This window comes from Oenanthe melanoleuca, chromosome 1 (genome assembly GCF_029582105.1).
Source record: "Oenanthe melanoleuca isolate GR-GAL-2019-014 chromosome 1, OMel1.0, whole genome shotgun sequence".
Taxonomy (NCBI): domain Eukaryota; kingdom Metazoa; phylum Chordata; class Aves; order Passeriformes; family Muscicapidae; genus Oenanthe; species Oenanthe melanoleuca.
In genome coordinates this window covers 36,403,927-36,427,641 of record NC_079333.1, presented here as the reverse complement: position 1 = coordinate 36,427,641, position 23,715 = coordinate 36,403,927, and the positions used below count along the sequence as shown (strand labels likewise).

Here is a 23,715-nt window from a genome sequence, read left to right as displayed (position 1 = left end):
CAACATGGTAACAAAACTTCAATCCAAAATAGGTGCTTATGAATACAGGTTTTAAAAATTTTAAAGTCTCAATGTAAAGTGTCTGAAATCAGGTTCTGCCCCTGGTGAATTCTGTAAGTCTGGTAAAAGGGGCAATATGGGTGGCTTCAAAATATGTGCTTGGCCTTCTAATGTTCTTCTCAGAGCAGCATTTCCAGGGGCTATTTCCACAGCCAAGAATCACCAGAGCATAGATAAGCTTTTCATGCCAGGAGCTGAGACATGGTTAAAGGCCTTTATTATTTTTCTGTACAATCTAAAAAATTTCTCTTTTTTGATTCTAATTTCAATGGAAAAATTCCACTTATTAGCCCTCTGTACATTACAGAATTGTAACTATCTTAATTTACAGTGCTGCAACAGGGTCTCTGCTGCACACAATTTAACTGTGCAAAATCCACCTGTATATTTTAGAATATGTTTAGAGTTTACTTTGTAATATAGTCAAGTTACAATATACTTAAATCTGTAGGGCAATGATGATTTTCTTGAAAACTTGGTGTTACAAATACATGCTATTGGCAATGTGCCTAAATACATTAAGCAGCTAGTTGCAGATTTTAGTTCTGAGAAACTCATGGGTGATTACTTGGTTTGCTTTTCTTAATTATGTGACTGGCTTAAGTATGCCTGCTTTGCTGCATCCTGGCATATTTTTTTAGAGTATTTTCAGAATATCTTTGCAGCTCTTCAAGGTGTGAATTTAAACGTTCTTCAAATTCTCTTGCATGTTTATCTTCCTCTTGAAGGAACTTTTCTGTTGTTGCAAGGGAGGACATCTCAGGGGTAGACTGAGCAATGAACAGAAAATCATGATTAGGAAAAACCAGCAAGTGCTACAATGTGTTTGCATTATCAAATTCTAGATGTGAAAAACATCTCGACCTATAGCAGCTAATAACACTATAATGCTTTACTATTTCTTCAAGAAAGCACCATTTTTTAAGACATGCACTTTTGAAGGCATCCATGTGCCTAAATTACATGAACTGAAAGTTGTATTTGATTACCTCTGATATTCATAGCATTAGCATGTAGTTTGGCCATTAAAGATTTAAATATCCCACTAGGCAGAATTATTTGTATAATGTAGACCAGGGCACAGGACAATTATCTTTTTTGGAATTACAGAGTATAATTAGTGTTGGATACTACTGATTGTCTCCTGGAATTTTAGCTCTCTGCTTCTGTGATATGATGCTTTCTGAGGAAAGGAAGAAAACCTGTGCTCATTTCAGTACTATTAACTCCAAGTCCTGACATTCTGGAGAATGTACTAAATTTTTGTTCACTGCAAGTAATTCACTGAAAAATCTTTCAATTTAATGAGCATTTAGTAGACTCAGACACAAACCATACCAATAATGAGCCTTTAGATGGTTGTCATGGGATGCAGAGTTGTATAAAGCAAAGGATGTGAGAATCTTTGCTGGAACAAGTTCTAAATTTTTAAGCACCAATTTTTGTTAAGTTTTTTGCTAATACGTAAGATGCATTCACTGGAATATCTTTATCAAAACAAATATGAAATAATTTTTCTTTTCCTAAAGATACTATACCTGTTTAAATACATTCAATGCTTTTTTGAAGAGATAAATGCAATTTTATGACAAATTTTTAAGATTTGGCTGAGGAAAAAAACTTAGTATAGGAGCTCTAATATTAAAAGAGAGGTATCTTCTATCTTTATATTGCCATATATTGGGAAAAATTATTGACATCTTTAATCTTAAAGATAATATTAAACCATATCTTAAATAGTTTGAGTTACTCATTAAATTATTAGTCTAAAATTTCAGGGTTTTTTCCCTAGAATTTAAAAATGAAGTTTATATGTCAACACATCAAATAGGAATTCAGATATTCAGATGGCCTGTGGAAAAGGCCAATTCTGTTATATCCATAAATTTTCACTCCAGGCTCCACTGTATCAGAATGGGGTATTCCCTACTTCCACAGCAACTAGAGAAAGATTTGGACTTTGTTTTCAACTTCATTGAAAACTGATCTTTAACAGCTTTAAAGGCTAAAAGATACTAATTAGAAAAATGCTCTAAAGCACCAATCCATTCAAGCCTTTTGCAGCTGACTCTGAGATGTTTCCTATAGGAAACCCCTTTTCTTTTCAAAGTACAGAAGTAAGTGATAGCTGGAAATAAATTCTGAGTTTAATACCATCTTTCTTGAGTGAGAGAGGCTTCCTATTGTACAGGGCTCCTAAAATACAATTCACAGAAAAAGCAGAATCTTCCTTTTCTCAATCCCTCCAAATTAATGTTTTAATGATGGGCAAGAAAAAGTTACTTAATTTGACTTGTATGAATAAGAAACCCAAAGGTATTGGAACATTTTGTGCCATTACACCCCTCTCTCAATCCTTGTACTAGCAAAGAATAAGAAAGAATGCCAGTCCTCTAAAGTTTAAGAAAATGGAAGGACATCACCTGCCTTTGATTTTCTTCATAAACACGTGCATGATTTCCCATTCATAAATTATCACTGCTCCCATGTGAGGAGTTTTTCCTGACATTCTGAATGCCATGGCTGCATCCCATTTATTCCTTCAAGGGCTAGGTCACAAATACATCTTGTGATGTCAAAATTCAGTGACAGAATTCTTAGTACTATTTTGAATTATTTGAAGAAGGCTTTTGTGTTCTGAAGAATACATTGGATTTGGAGGCTTCACTTAAAGAATCATGATGTGTTTCCCTTACTGAATACCAGCTATGAAATCACTGATTCAATGCTAAGCAAATAAAATACTTGCAGTGAGAAGCATGAGAAAATGGGAAAATCTGGATCTGAATCACAAATTTAATAGGAGTCATCACCTAGAGAAAAATGTCATGTCAGACTTTTCCTTATGGACTGCAGATTTACACAGATGCCAGTCTCAGAAACTTTACATCAAGTTATAAAAGATTCTTAGAGATTCAGGGTAACAGCTTCTGACTTGTCATTGGAAACACACTGGCCTCACAATCAAGCTATCTTCCCAAACTGTTGTATGTCCTTTGCTTCAACTGGTACACTTTGATGTGTTTCTTCTTGAAATACAGAAATGAGACATTTCTGAATTCCTTTAGAGTGGAGAGAAGGATGTTTATCACTTAGAATAAGCAGGTCATGGCTCCCCACAGCTCCTTACCCGAGGGTCAGACATCACAGACTATGATTTTAGATGGATCCCTAATGCATTGTTTTTCATGCACTTTGAGAGAAGGTTTTATCTAAGCAAGTCTAAAAGGCAACACTCCTTGTTAGCAGCACTTTGCTTTCCAAGCCTCTGGTCTGTTCTTTCATTATGTTCTTTATTGTCTTAACTTTTGGCCTCTGAGGAAGAAAAACCACAAAGAAAGTGCTTTAATCCATGTCTCAGATGAGATTCATGGTCCCTGGTTTTGAATTTCTTTTTCTCAGATATTACTGCTTTTATGTCTTTTGATTTTCTAACTGAAACTGGATAGGGATGAGTTCATCATAAACTATCCATCTAACTTATTTGGGTAATAAGGCAGCAAGGACTCTAGTCTTTCATTTCTACAATGCTAGCTGATGTCATAATTCTTTGGTGTATACCAGTAATGAGAATCACCTTTCTGCCTCATCATTTGCTGGAAATGAAGGAGTGCACCTGACAGAGATGCATATTTCTATAGATGAAATATGAAGTATGCATTCTCCTTAATAAGAACTACCCAAAGTTGTTAAGAATTAATTCTGGGTTGCTGGGGAGGAGCCCTTCAAGAAGCTATAGCTCTCTCTCAGACAGAGAGAGACAGATCTGCCTAATTAATTTGCCTAGAAGTAATCTCTTACTTGCCCCATGAGTTGTCCCAGCATTTTTGGATGAAAATTTTTTTTTCTCCATTTTTTGGAGAAAGCTTTAACTCGTGGGATATTTTAACATTTACTGGTCAAATCATGAGCGGCCAAACCCCAGTGTTAGAGTCTTCTCATGCTTAGCTGCTTCTGCTTTCCAGGAAAGATTTTGTAATTCCAAGAGTAGAAATTGGTCTGGCTAATTAAAGTCTCACAGTGACTAAATTTGGGATGTTTTGGGAGTAGTTTCCTCTAACTCTACACTAACTACATCTTAGCCAGCAGGTGCCCGTTTTAAACATGCTTCATCTCATAGAAGAAAATTAAATTTGAGATGCGTAGATAATTGCTGAGTGACATAAAAGATTTTTAGAGGGCCTACATAGCTAGGTAATAGTAATACCTAGGAGTGAGAGGCATGGACTATAGCATGCCTCAGGGTAGGATCAAGACTGCCAAAATTATTCCTAATGATGTCCAGTGGCAAAATTTACAGCTTTCTATTGCAATCTATTTATTAAACAAGTTTCCATACTAATGTTAGAAAATTCCCTAATGTCTAATTTAAATTTTAATTATTACAGCTGAAATCTTGTATTTCCAAGTCTTGAAAGCCAGAACAAACAACAACAGTCTATCATCTGAAGAGAAAACATGAGAAAGTATATATGACTAAAAGATCAAGAATAATTTTCTGAAGTTGCTCATTTCAGAAAGAGAACACAGCATAAAGTACTGTTCAGAGAAAAAGCATCTCCCTAGATTTGAAAACCCTTGAAACAAGAATTTTTGGGGTTATGGGAATTTCCAGTGAATCCCAGCTGAGCTTTCTAGTTTATTTAAGGAAAGAATGACTCTCTCTATACATGTAACCTCTAAGTAAGAATGTGAAAGGGCAGAGGTTCCAGTGGAACATTTACATTTATCTTTGAAGATTCTCTACCAGGAGGAGTGATTTAAGTCACTGTCTAAAGCCCTACAGACTATTTTGTCTCCTTCTCAATACCAAGAGAGTAATTTTGGTAGATATCAGGACATCACCTAGAAGCCTGATGTTTTCTATTGGTGTTACAAATATTCTTCAGAAAACTAGCGCTCTATAACATTTTCCGAAGTTTTGAACATAGTGGAGATTTCATGTCGACTCTGTCCCCGTGTTCTATACCCCTGAAGACCTCAGAACTCTGTCAAAGAACTCTGGTATAACATACTGTGTATTTTCCCCCCTCTCTTTCTCCTCAATGCAGCAGCTTTGCATTTGAATACAGAACTCTGGAGTAACAGACTGTTGAATGATTTCTCCACTAAAGCTGTGATACTCAATGTCAGCCTGAGTGACGATTTAATTTCAGTGGTCTGAACTTGTACCTGCTTCAATGCCACTCATTTGGACCTAGACTCTGTATGAGAAATATCTCTTGCTTAATAGTTTTGTTATGTACTTTGCCCACACACCAACTGGGAAGTCTTGGCATTGACCCTGACCTGAGTGCCAGCTGGGAAATAGCTTCCCTGCAGCTTGTAGAAGTGTCTCAGAATGGACATTTTTCCCAGGCTTTCTGGAAACGGAAGCTTTGTGATTTGGTGTCTCTGTCTGACAGTTCTGACAGAAGAGAGAAGAATTGGTGTTTATCAGACTGACCTGGAAAAGTCCAAATTACTCTTTTCATGATTTGCAGTTTAAAAGGAAAAGTCTCAAACCATGAGAAACTAAAAGCTATTTACTTAAAATTCCTGTGAAACAGAAGAATATAAAAATGGAAGTGAGGTCAAACATCTGGGACTACATGGCTCTCACTGTTCTCAGACTACTGGGACAGAGCTGAGGGGACCACAGTCAGTGAAGGGCTGCACTGCAATCCCTGCTTCCCAGGCACACCATCATTATGGTTCTTCCTATCAGCAGTGAGATTCTGCACTATGGAGATAGTTCTGCAGCAGCCACATCTCTGACAGGAAAGCACATGCATTTGTTTCTGAAGTGGACAGCAGAACTGGAGTACAACAACCACGGTATAATGGTGAAATGCTGAAGTCTGCCCTCTTCTCCCTCTATAAGTTCAACCAGAGCCCTGCAGCTGAGGATCTCCTGATACAAAGATCCATGTATCACAGATGGCCAGAGGGAGCCCTGTAGTTCACTCCTCACTTACATTCTGTATTTCACTGCTTACTGATGGTATGATTTCATGGTTTGAGGTCAGGAAAGTGCTAATTTGTCAAGTGCAAAACAACAGTGGCCTGTAGTGGAGGCCTAAGGGAGGAGATACTAAGGAAGAGAATAAAGCTCAAATTCAAAGGGAGCGCTAAAGCCAAATAATTATGGAAAGATTTTCTTAAGTTGTCCTAGGCAAAGTGAGATTTGTCCCACTTGTCATGAAGTTTGTAGTCTCCAGCCTATGAAGACCAAAAGAAAGAATGCTGTCCTATTACTCCTGCACTTCAAGAAGAAATAAGGATCACAGTAATAATTTCTGTTTCCTTTCAAATACAATAGCTAACATATGGAAAATTGTTGCTGTGATTTTTCTGATTTCATCCATCAGATCAAATAGGAATTTGTCTAATGGCACTTAAGGAGTAAGTTTGCAGGTATTATGGAAATACACTTGAGGCAGAGTGCTCTTACAGAGGCAACACAAAGTAAAGTGCCCCAATATAGAAGCCAATAAAATGTAAAATGTAGAAATCTTTCTCACAGTCACATAATGGCAGGTAATTATCACCATTGTTATTAGAACAGAGGTATGGCTCAGTAGGGGATGTTTAATCTCCAGAAAAACAGCATTTCTGTTAGGATAAGGTATTTCCATTTTTGCTAGGCTGGCACTGTATAAATAACAATGACAACAAGAGTGATCTGATTTTTGGCTCCTAAGGCTGCGTTTGGTCCATGGATGGATTTTTGAGAGTACAAGTATAATAGGAAAATAGTTACTTACCAATAATTTTATTTCTTCCACATTGTAAGCAGTACTCTCAAAGTTGCCTTTTCTGCTCACTTCAGGGAATGGCCCAGGAAAACCCAAAGGATACCCCACTGGTAGTAATGGAGATTTATAGACTGTTTTCTTTTCATGACCTCTGTGAAGTGGATGAGAAGATAAAGTGTTACCACTTTTTGAACCAGTGATACTGCCTTGGCCATACAAAGCAGGACTGCAGTTTCTGTGGTTTCCACCAGCAGTGAGCATACTAGTCTGTTGACATTCCACTTTCCATGAATCTTTATTTTGGAAAGATCTAAAAGAAAAAAAAATTGAAATATGAAACCCAGCTAAAACTCTTAAGCTATCACAGCAAAGCCAAGGGTTTTTTTCATTTATTTGTTTACATAGTTTCGATTACTTAGCTGTTCAAACTGCTTCATGCATGAATTTATGGGCATAAGATTCAGAATTACTAAATTGCAGCAATTTAGCAATTTCCACCTAGGTTACTGTAAAAGTCTGAGTGTGCTTTCTCTTGTCTGCTTCAGCTGTGAATTAAACCACCCCAATTTAAACCCTTTCACTGGAGCTTAGGTTGAGGAACCTTGCCTTGGTTGCTATAATTGTGGCAGAATGAGCTAAAACACAAACTCACTCCAAGAATTGAAGATGCCAAGGCTCATTAAGTGTTTGTTACCAATCCTTTGGTAATAGCTACCATTCCTTTGGCTTTCCAGTGGGAAAAGCAATGCAAGCACCCTTTGGCCATGTCTAGGAACCAGGGTGAGTGGAGGAAATGAAATACGAAATAAGAAAAGTGTGAGAGGAGAGAAAAAAGCTTTTATTAGTGGTTGGATGATTAGTCAGTTTTGATCTAAAATTATCTTAAATAACTGTGTTCAAGTGGCTAGAATTTAGAATAAATGCTTAAACAAAAAATAGTACAGGAATCCTTGGCTCTGCATTTTTACTGCAATGATAGTTTTGCCACTGATTTAATAATAACAGTTTGGAGATTAATATAAAAAGTTATTAGATTTTTAAAATACACTTTCTAAAAAATTGTACAATACCATGCTTTTGTAACAATAAAGGAAATCTTCAAGCTCAAATAGTAATTTTAAGTAATTTTATTATGATGTTCCAAAACTCTTGTATCTCGGTGATCAGAATTGATGTGTGAGTATACATTCCTAATAATTTCTATTTATGTAAAGCAAAAACTATTAGGGTTAATAGCAACCTAAAAAAAAAGAAAGCCGTTTTCTTCCCATTCAGAATAGTTAACTGAACAATTCTGATTCTCTATTGATAAAAGCAGAAAATTCTGAGACTTGCTTGTCCAGATGTCTGTGAAATTACACTAATTTTCAATTGCATCATTCCTTGTGGTATCTACCAAAACATGCAAAAAAAGTATTTCAGATTCTAGTATTTCAGTATTTCTAGCTGAGATGAAAATTTCCATTGTATTGAGGGCTGTGCTTATGATGAAATTTTAATCTTGGGAGGTAACTACTAAAAAATGATAGCAGTTTGAACAAATTCTATCATTGCAAATATCCTAAAACATTTGAAATGCAGCTATAAAAGCTTTTAAAGAGCATTTTCTCTGCCACTAAAATGTAATTTAATAAATATTCAAGAGTATGCAGTGCTACTCAGTATTTTTTTTAACTTTTTAAATAAAAAGAACTTTCCAAGCACAGGGAAAAGACAGTGTTTTCTGCAGAAAGATCACACCATCATTTTGTAATCTTAATTTAAATATTTGGTTGGGAGACAGTGGCTGTGGAGCCTTGATGGACCTGCTTTTACATAAGCCCTTCTCCTGGTTTTCATGGGGATGGAGTTGATTTTCTTCACAGTAGTTTGTATGGGGCTGTGTTTTGGATTTGTGCTGGAAACAGTGTTGGTAGGGATGTTTTAGTCACTGCTGAGCAGAGCTCACACAGGGCCAGGGGCTCTTCTGCTTCTCACCCCACCCCACCAGAGAGAAGGCTGGGGGTGCACAAGGATTTGGGAAGGGACACAGCTGGGACAGCTGATCCCAGCTGACCACAGGGATATTCCAGACCACATGGGAGCATGCTCAACAATAAAAAGCTGGGGGAAGGTTGCTTGTGCATCACATGACAGGTGGTGAGCAATTGCACTGTTTCACCGGGCATCACTTGTTTCATATATTCTAACTATAGCATTACTATTATTATTGTTATTGTTGTTCTTACTACTACCTTTCTTTTCTGTCCTATTAAATGGCATCTCCACACATGAATGTCACTTTTAAAAAAATTCCAATTCTTTCCTTGTGAGTGGGGGAGTGAGCAAGCAGATGTGTGCTGTTTATATGCCAGGTTAAGCCACAACAGCCCTAAACCATGAAACTGAGTATTCAGTACATGGGCTGTGCAGAACAACTCAGAGGACTAATGAAGAACATATTCTTTTTCTGTGATTATAAAAGAAGCTGTGATTAAGATACCCTGAATGCTACAGCAAAGCAAATTATAAGCATGATGCTGTATTATTATTTGTTACTATAATTTTATTTTAACTATAATAATATTATTATTATGCATGCTGACATAAAACTGAGACTGTTCACCAAACCTTCCAGTTTTCTAAATCACCTAAAATGTTTACTTTTATGGAGGCAGAGTTTTCTCCTTTCTTTCATGCTTTTCTTTACATAAACACACTCTGCTCCCTGGACACAGGAAAATACCTTTTAAATTTATTTTTCTCCCTATTTTGAAATCCATTCCATCTATGGTTTGGATGAAAGGCACTGTGAAAAAAAGCCTGCCACAACTGAAGATAGATGGCATGAATAATAAAATCACAGGTTTTTTTTTATAAAATCTCTTGTTCTGACCTTTTTGGAAGTAATTTTCTCTCTAAACCCATAGTAAAGTCAATGTGCTCTGTGTTCTTTGTTCCGCCCAGAACTGCTTCTCTATGTATTTAATAACAATTATTACTGTTGTGTTAGAATAGAATTTTCAGACTTGAGTGCCTGAATGCCTACTTGACTTGGGTTATGGTAGCCTTTAGATAATAAAATACCTCCCCTTTCCCCCTGCAAAAAAAAAAAAAAAAAAAAAAAAAAGAAGAAGAAGAAAAAAGACTTTTCTTAAAAAGGAACTCCCATTCTCCCATCCCTAGTGTGGTCCATAGGATTTCTGGGGCTGCTTGGTAATTTGGAAAAACATGACACATACACTGAGCTGCTTTGATAGGGATACTGTGCTTTTACTTTGGATGGTTTTCACAGTTGTGGTTTAAACTTCTACCAGTTCATGTGCAAAATGACATCCAAGAACACAGATCTACTTTAAATAAAATCTGCAAATTTGTAAAAAGCAGTCCATTTGTTAACACTGCCAATGCAAATACACTACTACTGCAGCTGAACAACTTATGCTTTTGGTGTGATTACTGTCATAAGGTATTTAACATGTGCACATACCACAGATAAAATCACTGTTGACATGGTGACACAAGGGACAAGCAGTGAAAGAACTGTGTCCTCACAAACAGAATTTATACAGACAGGATCTACTTTTCCTGGCTCATACATAAAATCTGCCTGGTCCCTGTGCAGCTGATGACTTCAATGATGCTAAAGAACCCCAAATTCCTTACACAGCTTTGCTGATTGACATAACCAGTCTTGAGAAAGAAAACTGCAGATCTTTAATGACCAGAATGTCTTCAAGAATTTGTTCTCTTGCTTTTACCTGGCAAGTATAATGGCTAGCTTGATTTTTAAATGGATAAAAAGCCTTTTTCTGAAGAATTGTTTTCACTGCTTCCACTTTATCTATTGTAATAACTGATACAGTGTTGAGTGTGACTAAGAGTTGTATGATCTCCAAAGAGTAGTGAAAACCTCCTCAACACAGATATTCACTGCAAACACACATCCATTAAGAGATCCCCAGCTACGTTAGCAGGAATTAAATCTTAGCATTTACCCTTCACTTTTCTTCCCACAAAGTGCACTTTGGCTTGATCAGTTACCTATTTTTGGGGTAAATAAATAGCTTTTCATTTTGGAACTCACAGGCATGTTTTAATTATGGAAGAAACAAGCTGAACATATCAGCTTCATCAGAGAAAGTCCTCTTCAACAATGCCCAAATTTAAATCAAGGGCATATGGTCAAGGTCTAACTAAAGGACAGAAATTTTGAGGGTAGAGAAAGCTTATGTAAATGGCAATTAGAAATAAGATAATTGCATAAGAAAACAGTAATTAACTAGGGTGGTTATAGGTAGAATGAGGGCACAGACCTTTTTTAGCAAAAATATGCTATTTCTGCATATCTTAATTTCTAATATTTAGAAATTCAGTGTACACTGAAAGAAAGAAGAAATCATGCCACTTTTTGGATTGCCAGTATAACTTCCTGCAATTTCCTGTGCATTCTCTAGAGGTCTCCTCTCTAAGACATGATGGTGCCTGTGCCCAGTATTCCAGTTCTGACTGAGAGACACAACTGAAAAATACTGTAGAATATACACCTGTCCCTTGCACAAACACCATGTTTTCTAATTTTTTACCACATAAAAAAAGTCTTTTGTGCCCCTTCTCCAGTGCCATAATTTCCATGGAAACAGAACTGCAAATTAAATCAGAAATAACAGAGTTTACGCTCAGAATAAAATAAACATACCCCAGATTTAACTTAACAATTTCCTAGTTTATTTGCACACATCTGATAGTTGAAAATTTAATTTTAATTTTCTGGAAAAATCCTGAGGTAGTTTCCTGCTTGGAAACAGAGAACTGACAGTACAGAAAGGACCCAGTCACAAAAACACTGGCTAGGTGACGTGCATACACAGTATATGTCAAATTTGCATGTTTTAAAATCTGTGTATTTATTTATCTGAATAGCTTTTCATTTAGGAATTCTAATGCATGATTTAGATTCCTGAAATCCAGGATCAATATATCTGTTTCATCATATTAACTACAATAATAATAATAATAATTTATATTGTGTTCAGTAGTCTGGCTGAGATTTCTGTTGTGAGAAAGGTCAACTCTCACAGGTGTCTCACAGTTTTGATTGATCTTCCAATAGCTATGAAATCACAATCCTGCAAATTACATGCATAGTTCTATTGTCTCAAATATTTATGTTCTCCTAAATTAAATTTCACAGTCTCTTATGTACTGCAAGTGTAAATCCTCAGAAAATGGAAAAAAAATCTTAACTTTTCCTCACTTGTGAGGAGTTGAAGCATGAGCAAAAATTGCACTGGCCAAATTTGTGAAGTTATGAGACCTACTGGTGCAGACTAATCTGTATCTCAGTTTACAAGTATTTGTTTCAGCAACATCTTCAACATAAACTTCACAGGAAATCAGGAATACTTGCCACTTCCAAAGACAGCTGTATGCATGTGAGTATATATAATATATGCCTGCATAATGTATATGTGTATAAATATACATATATATAATATATCTATTTATTTTTATATGCACATGAATACTATCTCCAACACAAAACAACACTCTTCAAAAAGAAGTTTTAGTCAAAAACAGAGCTACATATACCGGGATACCACTCTATTTTGCAGAAAGAAAATAATTAAATCTTTGCCAAAACCTAAATGCATGAGTTTGAAATCTTAACATGTCCAATTCTGGCTCCAGGTATTTCAACTTTACTTCACAGAACTGTTTCATGTTACTGCTATCATGTCAGTTCTTTATTACAAATAATCAATGTATTTAGATTCCTATTAATTTTTATCTTTCTGTACTGTGAAATACTGTGCAGCAGAGAGTTTGTTGTTTTTTGTTTTGGTTTGGTTTTTAATTTTGTTTTATTTTAATTGCAATGCCATGATTATAATACATTTGAAGGCAATTCAATGGCTCACTGAGTACAGGGAAATAAGAAGAAAGTCATCACTACAATGCTTTCTGTGAGTCTGACTATTCTCAAGTCTCATTAATTTTCCCTAACAAGGAGTTTATTGTAGGAATGACTTACTCAGGGCATCTGAAATTATGTTTCTTTTAAAAATCAGGTCACCCAAGAACACCAAAAGCAGATAAGGCATTAAAATACATTTAATGAAACTTCCAACAAATTAAACTAGAGGACACAAAGCTTTTCAGCAGGGCCCATAGTTCAAATTGCTTATTAAGAGAACCTCCCATCGAGAAGTTTACCTCTCATGTTGGTTTTCCTATCCTTTCCTTGTCTTGTTTTTATTTGGTAGTAAAAATATAGTCTGCTCTATTTTGCAAAATCTGGGACTAAGAATATCTTGAGCAGCACAAAAAAGGTTTTTAAAGTTTCATGTGCTAAATACTAAAACAGATATTAAACATTTCTGGGACATCATTTATCGACAATTTCTGTTAGCCATCCAGAAAAATGTAGGAAGTCCTTAAAAATATACTGACCTGGTCTGATATTTATATTGATGTGAGTTCTGAATGAAGAAAATCAGCAAAAAGCTTGACAGTTGGCCCAGTCAAACCTTCCAAAACACTTACAAGAAGTTTCATAAATATGTACAATCTAAACATTACCTCTCTTCCTTTTCTTGCATCTTTGAATGGGCTTGGTAGCTGTGCTCTGTTTCTCTAGATGTATCCATGCAACCCACTATCGATGTTTCTGTGTCATTTTGTAGTTTAACAAGGCTATTTTGTAGTCTTAAATTCTCATGTTTCATTTTGTGAACAGAAGCTGTGAAATTTCCATGTCCTTTGTTACATAAATCTATGCACTGTGAAAGGAGATAATACCATCATTAAGTAGTTATTTTTTCCACAGTAAATGGGTATATTTTTAACAAGTAAACACAAAACAATGTTCTATGCTAAAGAAAAGACCTAGCTACCATATATAATCATGCAACATTTAGGACAAACCAAGAAAATTGCCTCCAGAAAAAAAATCACAGTAGATAAATGGAAAGGAAGGGATAACGGCCTCTATAACACAATAGAACAAATTAAAATTTCTCAGCAAACATGCATTCAAGATATTATTGTTGTAAATTTATTGCTTGCTTTGTAAAACTGATGACATAAAAGCAACTATAACAGCTATAGCTACAGACTGTATTGCTCCCTTCAGTAACAATTCCTCCAAAAATAACAAGCAAAATAATAGGAGTTCATTACTATACTAGATACAGAGTATGTATACAGGCACAATTTAATATGTGTGTTGAGACAGTCACCTTCAGTTTCAGAAGCAGAGAGTAAAGCCACATCAGCACAGTGCTCTCTGTCCCTGTCACTAAACCCTGCTTCACAGCTGGGTTAGCCCACATGGCATGCAAGGCAAAATACTGAAAGTTAAGCCACACGTGCACAGTGATCAGGGGCCACAGAGCCCCATCTGCTAGGATATCAAGAAGGGAAGATGGAGATTAGCTCTGGAAGTTGTCTAGCCAGGATAGTCTGTTCCTTTTTTCTCCTATCACTTAATCCACAAAGCCTGTGCTGCACACCTGAGACAGCTATTTTGGAACTCTGTCTGCAGAGTATTGCACTGCATTGTGTAATATATGTGCAATAACAATATACTGTCATCACCAGGAAATTCTCCAAAGCTTTATCAGATTACACACAAAAGACTAAAACCCCTTGCATTTCATTAAGTTGTGCTTTCATATATTCCTGGATTTACCTTATTCTCTTGGAACTCAGTAACTCATAACAGATTTGGTTCTTAGTACACTGCTGGCACAACTGTGCTCCTGCATTTGAAAGCTTGTCTATTCCTTGCACAGATTTGATGTCATCTCTTCCTGTGAACCTCACCTTGCTTAGTTTTAGACAGAATTTATGAGCCAATCTGGCATGGAAATGCCAGAAGGTATAATAAAATTTAATATTTTGTGCAACTATGGGGGAGCAGGGGTTCAGCTATGTCTCACAAGTGAGAAGAGAGGCAGAGAGAGGGAGAAGGAGACTGCTAAGTCATCCTACCACTAATAGCTCTAGAATCAGCAGTAAAGTTATAATGGCATGAACCCCAAAACTGAGCTGGCCCAGCTACACTGCTTTTGGCATCTAAACCCTGAAAGTAACTCTGTCTGTGATGCATTACACCATGACACTGACTTAGGCTGGCACTGGTCTCAGAGGTCTGTGTACTGCTCCACTGTACAGCACAAACATAAAAATCTCCATAAAAATCTCTCCAATCCACGGAATCTTAATATCAAATATATCACAATCTCTAATGTATAGATCCTCACAGCACATTAGTAAAGCAAGAAATAATTTTTAAGTCCACAAATCTACTGAAATGTATATTGACCTTGGTATATGTAGTAAATGGATTTTACTGTTAAAGTACAACAAACCTGATGTCTCCAAGGACCCTTGTCAGAAAGCTCTTCTCAATCTTCAAGAAAAGTGTCACTGCAGAGAAGAGTTAGACACCCATCCATACACCCATCCATCTATGCTTCCACAATAATGGATCATATATACACATACAGATATTAGTATGTATGTATGTGTAGGTAAGACATCACTGATGGACATCTGTGCTGTTTTAAGGGTGTGGATAAAGGTGATGTTCTTTTATGACAATTAAAAGGCTACAAATCTCCCCAGAATGTATTTACATCAGTATTTCTAAACAATATTCCAGTGGGCTTTGTTTTTTTTTTACTGCTAGATATAGTAACTGCATATGTTCTGTAAGCAGCAGATATTTTGAAGCTTTTAGTGGAAAACAGCATATATACTATTTATTATACGTTCATAAACCATAGTTCTAGATAATATTATGGCATATTTTATCAATTAAATTTTAAAGCTTCACTGTTTGGAGATATATAAGTACTAAAGTCTGAAAATAAGCTGGGTGGGAACAAAATGTGTCAGTTTTTTACACTGCTATTTAAATACTATGTGAACAAAGGGGTAAGATATTAAAAAAGGGACATATTTTTGACTGTGAGAATGATGACTGTTTAAAATTAAGTAAGTGATACCACTTACAAAAAAATGCTCCCAGAAATTGTTTAGTGTCTAGACAGTTACAGAAAAATTTAGCTTATTTGTAGTTTAATAAAATTAAGGTAAAAATTACTCTTAGCTATACTCATCTTCAGGTTGTGTGTGAATACCACTTGGTTTTGATTATGTTGCACACCTTATTTTCATTTATTTAATCTATGCAAGCCAGAAATCTCTGAATCTGCCATGATCTTAACCCTACATTTACAATAAATATAAGTAACTATTTTGCATACTTCATAGATTAAAAAAAAAATTACCATGCAGCTTTCACCCTCCTGGCTTTCCACCATTTCTTTTAGATGTGTGTTTTCAGATTTGATAACCTGGTAACGGAATTCCAACAGCTAGGAAAAGATTATGTTCTTAGTTAAAAACAAGAATATTACTCTCAACTGGAATAACACTGAGTATAGATATATTTAAGCTTAATTTTACAAAACGTACATAAAGAATTACAAAACTTACTATAATATTTTTAAATATAGCAATACCAAAGTAGGAAGAAGTATTAAACCATCTACAAAGATACACAAGTGCAATGCCTCTGAATTTATTTTTTTTTGAAAGAAGTAATGACTTAGGAAAACAAGTTCACATGCAATTACTACATAGGAAGTGGGACAGATTCTACAGGCCACTGAAACTTGAAATCCTATTCACAGCATCTAGAAATTTTATCTTGGTATGGAAATATCTGGTAAAGAGCACTACACAGCAGAAGATATCTCTCATTTTCCCCAAACACGTAACTGCTATTGTCAAAAGTAAAGTATTACTTCAATCACAGTTTTCCATGTGTGGTGACCCTCTCAGAAAATGCAGAGATACCCAGAAACCTCTAAATATGATTGTTCTTTTGTTTTACAAAGTAAGTAACGAAGATGGAAAATTCGTTTTTAAAACAAAAATTTGCCATAAAAACCCCCACAGGTATCTTACAGTTTCCAGCTATAAAATTTCTAGAATTTTCTATGCAGATTTGTAACATTCTTCAAAAAGCTTTAGAAAACACTGAAAAATAAGAAACTTAAAGCATATGTAATAACCACAGACTGGAAGTTTTCAAGATCTTTTGCACGTTAAAATGATAACTAGATGTGACGGTCAGAATGAATTTCAATCTAGATGTATAGTTGACATTTACTGGTGATTTTTTGTTCCAGTATCAATTTGGCTGTTTTTGTAATACTTCAGAGATATTACAGCACCACTGATAAAAATTACAGCAAGAAATGTGATGTCTTTTTTTCCCCAGATAATGAATGTCATTATCAAGTGTGGAGTAAGATGATGTGGGCTGTTTTTGCCTACTTGCATACCTGTTGTTTTGTTAACAATTTGTGTTTTGTCTCTAACTCCATTTTTAACTGTCTTTCCAGAAGACTAGCTTTCTCCATGATAGTTGCTATAGTGATCTCCTTCTGATGAAGCTCCTCTGTCAGGTCAGAGATTTCTGTCTTCATTCTTTCCTGCTCAGAGCAATGGGACTGCTTCTCTCGATAAACATGGTTTCTTATCTGTAGCAAATACATTTCAAAAAGAAAAAATGCTGTGCAGTAAATATGATTGCATCACTTCCTACTTATCAGTGACTTTTTCTGCTATTGCTTCCAAGACACCAACTCTTCTAACTGAATCAGAGATTCTGAGATTGTAAAATAAATGTCTTTGGAAGTCAGTGCACAGAGCTTTGTTTATTTTTACATCTTTTTTTCAACACTTCTCTTGTACTTTCATTTGCCTATTTAATATTAGAAATAAACAAAGTACAATACACTTCAATAGACCTTTTAAAAGAAAATAATAAAAATCATGCATAGAATTGGAATACATGATAAAGAATATCCAAGGAAATATCCATTCAATAAATTTAAGTATGATTTATTTATACTGCACTTAAGATAGCTTTAAAAGAAAGCTTGATGAAGTTTAAATTAACTTAGGAGTAATATAATTAAATCAATCTAGAGGCTCTTTAATAAGAAACTATGTTAGAAATAAAGGGTATATATGGCAATCACTTTATGAGAATTGTTCCTGTCATTACATGTAAAATTTTAAGGTCAAACTTTCTTCAATACCTCCTGTGCAGAGTTCTCCAAAGTATCAACACATAAAGTGTTTTCCTCATCTTTCTACTATAACCAACAATTTAGTACTGTACTGTATTGTGTAAGAAATAAAACAACAAAAACCAGCATAACAACCTTTGAAACCATTTAAACAATTTTTGTGTACTATACACGAATAACAGATTGCATTTCGTTTTTATTTATGCAAACAGCAGAGGAATATTAGAATTGGAAAAAAAATAGATGTAGGTGAAAAAACCTAAGAGGTAGACAATGACTGTCAAGCCAAAACAGATGAACCCAAGTCAGATGATCCAAATAGAGACATTCAAATCCCACTGGCCAAGCATTCCTGTAACCTGCTCTAGGTGGCAGGGAGGTTGGACCCTTCCAACCCTAACAGTTCTGTGATTTCTGTTTACATTGCTATTTGGCAAAAGAACAACATGCTTGTAAGACAAGTTCTGAGCATCCTCTACTTCCAAAGTATTTCAGCCTGCCAAGCCATACCCTGTTACACAGTGCCATGCCACAGCTGCTTGCTCACAGCACTTTTGAAATGTGCAACGCAATGTGATGCAGAGCTCCAACGAGAGAGCTCTGCCCTAGACTGTGCAGCAGGTACCTGATTAAGCTGAGCCTTGTGTGGGTACCTGCCACAGTGACTTTGTATCAGTTGATCTGTTTGCATATCCTACCTCTGAGACCACCTACAAATTACAGCTTAGCTCTACAGCCTAATAATTAATCAGAGCTTTGGAGGCTTTCTTAGTTGCATGGTGTTATCTGAATCACAGTAATGCGTAGGCATGGTCTCTTCCATTAATTCAATGAAGTAGGCAGCACAGAATCACAATGTCGATTTTGCAGCTACACAACTAAATGCAACCATACATAAAATCTTTTTCAAATAAAAAACTTCATGCTCTCCTGAACCTACAATGCATCCTCCTGCCCTCTACAGTATATGCACATACCCTACATCAGTACTCTCTCCTAAAAATCCTATACTGCAATTAAGATCTGGAAATGATATCAAATACCTTGTTCAGCTCTTCTTCTTGGTGTTCTCGCCTTTCTGCAAATAGCAATAACTCAGTGTTTTTATTTTCTAGTTGCTCAGTAAGCTGAACACGAGACGATTGATGCCTTTAAGTAAGAAATAAACAAAACATGAAACAACCAGAACATTCAATACTCTTTTTACCTTGCAGTAGCCTTTACAGTGTAAAACTAAATGGCAGAAGATCTGCTTGCTGAAGAAAAAATACTCCCAAACATAATCAACATTTGGCCTAAATCAGGCTGGACTTTGGGAGATGTCTAGGAATTAAGGACAATAAAGCTCTTACAGACTGGTATTTCATATAATTTGAAATGGCTACAGCAGATTAGATAAGCCATAAAACCATGACAATTTTATTCTAAGGAGGTTAGGGAGAATCTTAATTGCATTGTTTCCAAAGTGTTTTAATGCTGAGGAAATGAAAGACTGTCAAGATATAGGTAGAAATATCTGAAACGCATTGATTTGTAAAAATCTAGGCATCATTAAAGCCTTTTAACAGAGCCTGCATTTATTGCCTGAAATTGTCTGATATCCAGTCTAAAATTCAGAAGCTGACATTTGAATCCAGAGTATCTTTCCAAACAGACTTAATTTAAAACTAGGAAAAAGGTTATTGGCTCAAAAGCACTTGTTTATTTAAATATGTCTTCACCATTCATACTTTATTTGAATTTCCTGCATATCTTTATACTCTTTGATTTTCAATAATTCTGTATACAACTTTTGGCATTCCAGTTGTATCCTTCTCCAGAGACCATCCCTTGACTGTAGCTCATTTCTCATTTCTGAGACGTCTGCCTCCATGCTCTAAAGAAACAAGCAAATGCACAGATAAATAAAATTAGACAGCTTAAAATACTGGTTTTTAACACATTACATTCAATACCTGTACATACATGATTTTAATTTCTGAAAAACATATTGCTTCCATGTCAGTTCCTCTCATCTAAAAATCAGATTCTGAATATTCTTTAGCCCTCACAATGTTCCAACGCATCTGCCTCTGAAACTATCATAGGAAACATAATTCAGAAGCTCTTTATTGTACTAAATGCACCTAAAATATATAGCTTGCTTGTTTTAGCAGGTTCTGCATCCTGGAACATGTTTCACATGCTGGAACTGGTGCGATAAGTGGCTTCCATTTTCCTAACAGCATTTCCAAATTTATAAGCTTTAGAAACTACAAGGCTGCATAAATCTTCTTCAAAACTAGTTCCATCTGCATGGAGTTAATTGCATATTTAAATGAATATCACAACATTTTCAAACAATAAAAAAACTTTTTTTCTTGACAAACCTTATTCTCTTTTATCTTTAATTTCTGATTTATAGCATGTTAGACAACCTGAAGACATATTTACATTTGGCATGATAAAACATGAGTTTAAAAAAAACCCATAATTTCACAAAAATATACTGGAAACATAATAAATATAAGAAATTGGAAATATAACTCACAAATAACAAAAGTAACAATAATAATCAGTGCTTGCAATAGTAATATCCAGAGAATATGTACTGGTTCTCACCTAAGAGCCAAAACCATGTTTCAGATTAAAAAAAAAAAAGAAGATTTTACCAAGGATATTGATATTTTACCTTTCAAACTATTACACTAAAAACATTAACATTTTTTAATAATTTCTTCATTTTATTTGAATATACCTTCCATATTTCAGAGCAAAAATAAAGCCTTTAACATTTCAAGAGATCTGGATGCCAGAAACTGCACTGTAAGGAAGAACTTCAAAGGTTTATTTCCCTTAGAGCCTCCTGTGAGAATGACCCTCCTTCCAAGAAGCCTGTGGTCTTCCTCTGGCTGAAAGGGTTGCTGAAGACAGATACAAAGTGCTTTTGCATTTTTGAGGTTTTTTTTGGGTGGGGCTGCACATATGGACTCATTCATCCCATCCTTTGTTACATTAAGGCCAAGAGAGCTTTTTTAAACACCACAATGCAATTCTGGGTATATTCAAGTGAAATAAAGCTTAATGAACTGTTAAAGTTGTTGGTAAGACTTGCTTATTCTCATCTTCATGACTCCAACATTCAAGGAATAGCCACAATTGTTTTATAACATATGAATTTGGGAGATGGTTACCCTCTGATTTCATTTTGGGGTGGATAAGGGAAATGAATTCTGCACAATTGTGTAGCAGAAGTAATATTTTCTGTGATAGACTGCAGTTATCACACATATTTACATAAATTGTATTTTCAGGTGAATTAAAATAGTAGCAGGAACAACAGCAGTGACAGCAGCAGTTGCAATAATAATTGAAACAGAACTTCAGGTCGAGAGTTTCCCAGTTTTACTTATCAGTTTAAAAAAATTAGATATGCATCACTTATTATTTTAGAAAATATCTATTGCATCTGGTTAAAATGAAAATTAATTTTAAGCAGAAAACTTTAGGATTTGTTTAGAAAATATCTCATATAAAGAGTCTGTTTCAAGTTGAAAAAATCATTAAATAATTTCTTTCCTTCTGTGAAAAGTTTTGCTTCTACTAGCTTGCCAATCAAAACAAAGTTCCAAACATTTCCTGACCAGCTCTTGTCCTAATTCTGCTCAAAAGTGTTTGCAGTGGGTTGACCCTGACTGGATGACAGGTACCCACCACAGCCATACTGTCACTGCCTTTCCCAGCCGGACAGGGCAGAGAAATGCTCTTTGTTTCTTGAGATAAGGACAGGGAGAGATCACTCATCAGTTACTGCCAAGGACAGAACAGACTCGACTCAGAGAAATTAATTTCTTGCTAATCATATTAGAGCAGGTTAATGAAAAATAAAAACTGAATCTCAGAACACCTTCTCCTCATGCCTCCTTCCTTCCCAGACTCAACTCCCTTCACAGGGTGCTGTCCTTCAGGAACAGGCTGCTCCAGTGTGGGTCCCCAGTGGGGTCACAAACTCTGCCAGCAAACCTGCACCAGCATGGGCTCCTCCCTCCACAGGGCCACAGGTCTTGTCATGAGCTTGCTCCAGCACAGGCTTCCCACAGCCTCCTTTGGGCATCCCCCTGCTCTGGCTGGGATGCTCCAGGAGCTGCAGGTGGATTCTGCTCCACCACGGACCCCCATGGGCTGCAGGGGCACAGCACCTCACCATGGGCTGCACCAGGGGAATCTCAGCTCTGGTGCCTGGAGCACCTCCTGCCCCTCCTTCTGCACTGACCTTGGGGTCTGCAGGGCTGCTCCTCTCACATGTTCTTACCCTTCTTTCGCCATTGCACAGGGTTCTTTTTCCCCCTTCTCCTAAATGCATTAACACTAAGGTCCACCATCACTGCTGTGGGGCTCAGCCTTGCCCAGCAGTGGGCCCATCATAGAACCAGCTGGCATTGGCTCTCAGACATGGGGGAAGCTTCCAGCAGCTTCTCACAGAGGCCATCCCAAAACCTTCCCAACACAAACCCAATACACTGTTCAACCTTTAACATACAATTATATGGTGTATTTTTACATAAATTAACGTCTAGCAGCTGATCTAATGCTGACTTTTCAAGAACCAAACTCCTTGTGTGATGTTTTCATGTTGCTTCTCATGTTACAGCTGCAGATAAGTTTGTCAGATAGGGTAGAGAAATAGACTGCAATCTGCATGTAGATCTTTTAAACTTTGCATATTCTGTAAAGTCAACAAACTGCTCTTCCATACATTTCACTTTATTATTTGCTAATTAAGTATAAGTGAAATAATTAGAAGCACACACGAAATTATCACAGGCATAAAGGAATGCATGAGGCACAACAATTCTTGCTTTCATTGCCATCAGAGTTCTCCACACCAAGATTCCCACCTACTCCTTCTTCTTTGGCCTTATCACAACTATTACCATCTTCCACCTAACTCTCCTTCATGTAAACCTGCTTACTTTTTCTGGTTGACAACAGGCCTTGTACTTTCTTTTTTCTCATCCAGACATTCCTTAAAAACTATCTTCCCTGAGCTACCCCTTTTCACTGTACACTGGCATCAGTGTTTCCCTTATGCATCTATTTCTAAATGCAGCTTTTCTAACTAACACAGCAGCATTCCACACCACCAACAGTTATTCTGCAACTTTCTGCCCTTTACATGACACTGTTATGTACATCTAGCTCCACTTCTACTTAAAATGTCTTCCAGCTTCCTACAGCTCCTATAGTCTCTTGAATATGTGATTGCAAAATTCTTCCTGCTTGAAGATTTTCTTCAAGGCTACAGCACAATCTGTCTGTCATACAGCCTGTATCCATGTGGTGCAAGTGCCATGATTTGTTCCACTGCATATTCCAGCCCCACCGCTTTTGATGGCAGCCTTTTTAACAGGCCATTTAATAAAACAGAAGCTTTGCTTGCACACTGATAACTTGTATACAGGCAAAAGACTCAGTGAACTAATGTGCAAATGGCATGTATGAACTTGGCTCTTCTGATACCACCTGACAACACAATCTGAAATTTCCCTCTGCCACATATATGCTAATTCCTGTTAAGTATATTGCATATGCTGTTAGCACTCTGCAAGACTTTACACCAGCATAACTGGTGTATGTCACCAGAAAGAAATATCAATGAGAATTTCATCAATATGTTTCAAACACAGATAATAAAAAAGGTTGTAAAGATCTGGTATTATCTCAGTCTTGTCAGAACTCATATACCATGACCAAAAGAAGAGGAGCAAATGGCTGTCTTCATAGATCAATTCTATGCTGAAAAACAGTGAACTAGGGATAAGATAAAACATGATGGTTCTTTATAT

The 23,715-nt window shown here is 36.2% G+C and overlaps 1 protein-coding gene across 1 annotated transcript in view; it reads right to left on the bottom strand.

Moving 5' to 3' along the window:
* Positions 1–659: 659 nt before the first annotated feature.
* Positions 660–23,715, bottom strand: part of DEUP1 (deuterosome assembly protein 1) — a 39,605-nt gene continuing 16,549 nt past the window's right edge. Inside the window, exons 7-14 of the mRNA XM_056498151.1 lie at positions 19,621–19,766; positions 18,934–19,039; positions 17,138–17,335; positions 16,076–16,162; positions 13,359–13,558; positions 6,807–6,948; positions 2,215–2,256; positions 660–830 (exon numbers count right to left, since the gene is read on the bottom strand). Of these exons, the coding sequence (XP_056354126.1) occupies positions 660–830; positions 2,215–2,256; positions 6,807–6,948; positions 13,359–13,558; positions 16,076–16,162; positions 17,138–17,335; positions 18,934–19,039; positions 19,621–19,766 (1,092 nt within the window). The remainder of the gene's footprint in view (positions 831–2,214; positions 2,257–6,806; positions 6,949–13,358; positions 13,559–16,075; positions 16,163–17,137; positions 17,336–18,933; positions 19,040–19,620; positions 19,767–23,715) is intronic.